This window comes from Leishmania martiniquensis, chromosome 6 (assembly GCF_017916325.1).
Source record: "Leishmania martiniquensis isolate LSCM1 chromosome 6, whole genome shotgun sequence".
In the NCBI taxonomy this organism is placed as follows: domain Eukaryota; phylum Euglenozoa; class Kinetoplastea; order Trypanosomatida; family Trypanosomatidae; genus Leishmania; species Leishmania martiniquensis.
The window spans coordinates 456,181-462,180 of record NC_090141.1 but is presented as its reverse complement, the minus strand read 5'-3'; the positions used below and the strand labels follow the sequence as shown (position 1 = coordinate 462,180).

General features: G+C 54.8%; 2 protein-coding genes across 2 annotated transcripts; both read left to right on the top strand.

Annotated features, from left to right (window-relative positions):
• Positions 1 to 436: 436 nt before the first annotated feature.
• LSCM1_08039 (uncharacterized protein) lies at positions 437 to 1,132 on the top strand (the record flags this gene model as incomplete). The annotated part of the gene is made up of 1 exon (XM_067325383.1): positions 437 to 1,132. The coding sequence occupies one exon, from the start codon at positions 437 to 439 to the stop codon at positions 1,130 to 1,132; it is 696 nt and encodes a 231-aa protein (XP_067181239.1).
• Positions 1,133 to 2,118: 986 nt separating this feature from the next.
• On the top strand, positions 2,119 to 3,024 carry LSCM1_08038 (uncharacterized protein; the record flags this gene model as incomplete). Its single annotated transcript, XM_067325382.1, has 1 exon — positions 2,119 to 3,024. One exon carries the CDS (start codon positions 2,119 to 2,121, stop codon positions 3,022 to 3,024), a length of 906 nt encoding a protein of 301 aa, XP_067181238.1.
• Positions 3,025 to 6,000: the final 2,976 nt, after the last annotated feature.

The following is a 6,000-nucleotide window of genomic DNA, read 5'->3' as shown; positions in this document are numbered from 1 at the left end:
TCGTCAGATGACGGAAGTAACTCGATGCGACGAACAAAAGAGAGAGACTGCGAGGATAATCACCAAGAAAAGGACCCTGCTGAGGGGTAACAGTATTCAATAGCCTGCTTTATCAAAGGGGTGTGGCATAGCTGTTGACAGGAAAGGGTTGCCGGCGATGGAGTTCTCAGAAGGCTGGATGCAGCTTGCTATTGACTCTTTCGGACCTTTATATTGGGATTTGAATGACTGCTTTTCATTCTCTTACCCGTATGGGTCGGCCTCTCGCAAAACCTTTGCTGATTTGAAGAAAAGGATATTGGCTCGGCCTATGTCGCTCTAAAGGCTCTGCCTTTTATTCTCTTTTTCTTCTCTACTCTAAGATGCTGCGTACTTTTCATGTAGCTTTCTCAAGTGCGGTTTTTTATTCTCGAGATTCGGACTCTTTGTGCTGAAAATGAGATCGTGTAATCCGAAATACCTCTTGTTGTACTCTACAACGGACGGACATACTAAAACGATTATGGATGCAATCGCACAGCATCTCGCTGACGAAAAAGGGGTGCGTTGCGATGTTGTCGATATCAAGGACGGTATCAACTACGTGCTATCAGACTATGAGAAGGTTCTTGTTGGCGCGTCGGTTCGCTATGGCCATTTCAGCACTTTCCTCACAAGCTATGTGAGGCAGCACTACAGTGAGCTGAACGCCATGCCATCTGCTTTTTTCAGCGTTAACCTGACAGCGCGCAAGAGAGACAAAAACACCGCTACGACTAACGTCTACACACGCAAGTTTCTCAATCAGTCACCATGGGCTCCCCAACTAACTGGCGTTTTTGCGGGAGCACTCTGGTATCCTCGCTACAACGTTTTCGATCGTCTCCTCATACAGTTGATTATGTGCGTGACAGGGGGTGAGACAGATTCGACTAAAGAAACGGTTTATACTGATTGGAATGCAGTCAGACAGTTCGCTTCTGATTTTGGAGCCCTAGCGTCTCCACAGCTATCGCAACCAAAACTGGCTGTGGACGAAAAGCCTGATAGGATTCTTGGACGTCGCAGCGTAGCGCGCTGGGTGCTTGCGGCCGTAGGTATGTCAGCAGCCATGGTTGTTGGAAGGAGATGGATAGGTGCAAGTGGCGGGTGAAGCATGTCTTTTATGCGGCATCCTCTACTGCCCTTGGCCCTTGTTGGGGTTCACGTCCGTGCGGAGCCCGTTGATCCCATGCTGCACTCGGTGAAAACGCCATGTAGCTCTGTATACCTCTCCTAAATGCGGAGCCATCTCTACCAGTGCGCGGGTCAGTCGCCTACGACATAGGGGGCGAGAGCGACGGGGCGTCGCCGATTTCGGTGGTGAGGTCCTGGACGGCGCTGCATAGTGCTGCGCTGCGATGGCCGGCGTGCCTGCGCGATCCACATGGTGGGCAGATTGCCAGTGCGACAGTTAGGTGGGCCGCCGCGAGGCGGCGCCGTGCAAGGCGGGCGGGTAGGGTTCGAGGCAGCACATGCATTCATATGACTGGGAGAGGGCAGATTGCTGCGAGGGCGTAGCCACGACTGCGACGCACCACTTAGCGGCTGGATGCGTGATCCCCTGGGTAGAGTAGGGGTGAGCTCATGCGCTGCGGCAGAGTAGGTGCATGGAGTGGGGATCATCGCTTGTTATGCTTTGGATTCTAAAGGGCGTGACCGAGAGTTCTCGGACGGGCAAAAAGCTGCCATGGCAGTGCCAATGCCTCATGACCCGGGGAGGCTTGCACTTCTTGCTGGATATCGCATATGATGTGCAGCCTCTGCTATGCTCTTCGCTTCACAAACCTGAAAGCCTACAGCTATACCTTCCAGTGCCATTTTTTAATTGTCTATTCTTTTTTCTTTTTGGCTGTTCGCGAATTTCTTCAACTCTATGGCACAGACGGGGTGCGACTGCTGCTACTTGCTTGGCTACGCTTGCATTTTTGTTTACCTGTAGAGCCTCTCCCAGTGAATTGTTTGTTCTCTTGTGGGACTTCACCCTCGCCCCTTTCATACCTTTGGCTCAGCGCAAATCGAAAGAGCGACGTGTGTTCTCATCACTACACTGTTAGCCTACCACCGTCTCGCGTGGTACACCAAGGTTTTTCTCCGAAAATGTCGCTTGCAGTCGAACCTGTAAAAGAGTTTCTCCTGAAGCTTCAGGATGACATCTGCCACGCCCTCGAGGCGGAGGACGGGCAAGCGACGTTCATGGAGGATGAGTGGACACGCGAGGGCGGCGGCGGTGGCCGAACACGCGTCCTTGAAGGCGGTGCCGTGATTGAAAAGGGTGGCGTGAACTTTTCACACGTCTGTGGCGAGGGGCTGCCGGGTTCCTCGACGGAGCGACACCCTGACATAGCTGGCTGCAGCTATCAGGCGATGGGGGTCTCTCTCGTCATCCACCCAAAGAATCCGCACGTACCCACATCGCACGCGAATGTGCGTCTCTTTGTCGCTGAGAGGGAGGGAAAAGAGCCGGTGTGGTGGTTTGGTGGCGGCTTTGACCTGACGCCGTACTATGCTCTGGAGGAGGACTGCTGTCACTTCCACCGAGTCGCGCAGGAGCTCTGTAGGCCCTTCGGTGCTGACGTGTACGCGCGCTTCAAGGCATGGTGTGATGAGTACTTCTTCATTCCTTATCGCAACGAGGCCCGGGGCATTGGCGGCCTCTTCTTCGACGACCTGAACGAGTGGCCGTTTGAGAAGTGCTTTGAATTCATGCAGGCTGTGGGCAAGGGCTACATGGACGCATACATTCCTATTATGAGCCGGCGCAAGAACACACCCTACACAGAGCAGCAGGTTGAGTTTCAGGAGTTCCGCCGCGGTCGCTACGCAGAGTTCAACCTGGTAATTGACCGCGGCACAAAGTTCGGGCTTCAGTCTGGCGGTCGCACCGAGTCCATCTTGATGTCGCTGCCGCCGCGTGCGCGCTGGGGCTATAACTGGCATCCAGAACCTGGCACGCCGGAGGCGCGGCTGACGGAGTACTTCCTGACGAAGAGGCAGTGGGTATAGGCCACCCTCTCCATATCTGTGCGTTGCCCATCTAACACTCTGTTTTGCTTGGCGGCTGTCGCGACTCGCGTTTTGTGCCTGAGGCAAGGGTGTGTGTGTGTGACCGTGTAGCTTTTCTGCGCCTCCTTTGCTGTTGCAGGCCCGTATCATTCTTCCGACATTGCGATAATGCTTGAGCGGAGTGCGCTCTTGGTCGCCGGCAGCACGCTAGAGCAGAAGCAGTGACCGTCCTACAGGGCTTGCGCTGCACCACCACGTGCTCTGGAGTCACGTACCGGGCAACATTTGTTTCTTCCTTCCTGCGGTCACCGCATTGTAGTAACAGGGGCGTTTCACACATCAGGTAGCGCCATCAGCGGGTGTAGCGAACGCGGGCTTGCCACAAAGCAACGAGTACTGGTGCGGCACCTCGGAGCACCATCAAAAACAAAACTGACAGCGGCGCGACTGCTCTTCTGTTTTTCTGACACGATCGCAATCGTGTTGACACTTTTTTTTAGCGCACGTGGTGTAGCCTGAGAACACAACCCGGTTGGCACTGTATTCGTCGTCCTTTCGGCCGAGCTCTGCTGATTGCTTCAAGTTGCCGCTAGCTTCCTACGTGTATGTATACGGTGCGGCACGCGGGGTGATTACTACTACTATGTGGTGGCGCCCGCCCCGCTGTCGTGGCCCGGCAGTGCGCTCTCAAAGCCCATCCTCTCTGCTATTGCTACCCACCGTGTTTCTCTCCCCTTCCCACGCCTTCGGGCATCTGACGTGGTGGGAACGGCTCGCAAAACACGAGTATTACGGGCCTGGAACACGCGTTTTAGACGCATTCCGTTAGCGTGGGAGTAGTAGAGCACGCCGCACTGACTTGGCACCCAGGTAGTCTTACACGCGCATTGGAACTCGCGCTTCATCTCCCTGCTATGGCGGTGGACGCACTTGTTTTGCCCTCAGCAAAGTCGTGCACACTCTTCGTGAGCGCGATGACCGTCACCCATCTGCTCTGTGCCTTTCTCCTCCCTACCAGCCGAAGGAGGACTGCCCACGCCACGTCTTGGAAAGCGGTTTCGTGATATCGACATACCCCGCTGCGCCCTAATACTCAAAGAAAGCTTGGAGCCGACCGCCGCTGAGTGTCAAGGGTGCACCTAGGCGTGCCCACAGCACTGTCTAATCTAAGAGGCGCAGGCGCCCCCGAGGTGGCTGCAGGTGCTCCTGTGCTCAGCGCTTATCAAGCACCACTTTTTTACCTACTTGCTTGGGGAAAACTCTGACAAAAATTCCTGCGACAGCGTGAAGACAGGCATCAAAGACCAAAACTGTACCATGAAAAAGTGCAGCAAATCCTTTCCGTTGATGCATGCAGGGAATTCGCTGTCATTGCTTGACGGCAATTTCACAGGAATCGACACTGGGGCATGCGCAGAGCTCTTCCATCAAGGTGCATTGTGAGTTCATGTTTCCACATTTTCTCTGCTGTCGCTCGTTCTTTTCTCATCTCCTACCCTTTTTTTCACCTCACCCTTCCGTGCCGACCGTCCGACAGTAACTCATTGACTTTTTTCATTTTTTTCTTTGTGAAGTCCCCAAATCATCAGTAAATCAGCAACTACACATAAGAGAACAACTATTTCGCTCTTAGTTTTCGCATTCGCTTTTATCTTTTGGACAACTTTCTGTTTTCACAAGCGCTTTTGGACTCCTAATGGCGTCCACAAAGACGACTCCGGAGACGCGCGAGGGCGACGCTGGCAGCCACAAGGAAGATGACGCATCCGAGAACGTTCGTGCAGAGTGTGAGCATCCCACGGCGACAAAGTGGTTCGAGGCTGCGCCTTGTTTGCGCTACATCCCACTTTTCGGCAAGGTCACTGCCGCCTTTGGACCCAAGTTTACCATTTCTCTCGGTCTTACCTACACGCTATCGAAGGGCGCAACCAGCCGGATCATCAGAGTCTCTCGACAACCGATGTTCATTGTGCGCTACGGACTGAATGTTGCACGGTATCAGCGCCTTGCCAGCATGTACAGCCTTGGGTGGTCACTGAAGCCGTTTATCGCCTCGATCGCGGACGTGATTGCGCTCTTTGGCTACACAAAGCGGTGGTACATGGCGTTCTCGGCACTGCTAGGCACAGCCGCTGCCTTGGCGTATGCACTGCTTCCCGCGAAGGAGTCGTCCGCGAACGCTGCCGCGACGTTTGTGTTTCTCACCTGCCTCGGCAAATCCAACATCGACATTCTATCCCAGGGCCACTTCAGTCGTTCGATGCGCCAAAGGCCCAAGGCGGGCCCGGCACTGGTGAGTTGGGTGTGGGCCATGACCTTTGTCGGCACCATCCTTGCGTCCTGCATGATGGGACCTTTGTCGGATGCGAAGCTGACGTACGTTGGAGTTATCCTGTCGGCTGTGCTGCAATTCATCCCAATGTTCTTCTTCATTTTCAACATGTATGAGGAGAAGAAGAACCGCACGAACCGCCTCGAGGACGCCCTCATGGAGTTTCAGCAGCTGAAGCGCTTGAAACAGCAGCAGACCCCCAAGGCTGTCGACGGCCGTGTGGTAGAGCCCGTCACGGGTTCGGACATGAAGGTGCTCGCAGTGGACAAGGCAGTGGACTCAGCGGAGGAGGATGACGACGCAGATTTCGTGGAGCCGGAGATCGCTTCTTGCCTCTGTGGCGCAGTGGAGGTGAACATCGACATCGCGAGGCGAAACTGGCGACTCATCGCGTTTGCGCTGGTGATGACGTGCGGCATTGTCACGCAGGCCTGTGCCACTGTGCTTGGGACCCGGCGCCAGCTCCTGTATGCCTGCATTGCTGTCGCTGTTGTGTTTGTGGGTGGTGCCTTTCTCTCGCTTCCGTTCGTCATCGCAAAGGCGGCCGTTTTCATCTACTTCAACGCTCTCCTGTACTTGCAGATTCCTGGCGTGCTCTCGAACTTCTACCTCGCGAAACCCACGTGCCTGCCGGACGGCCCGCA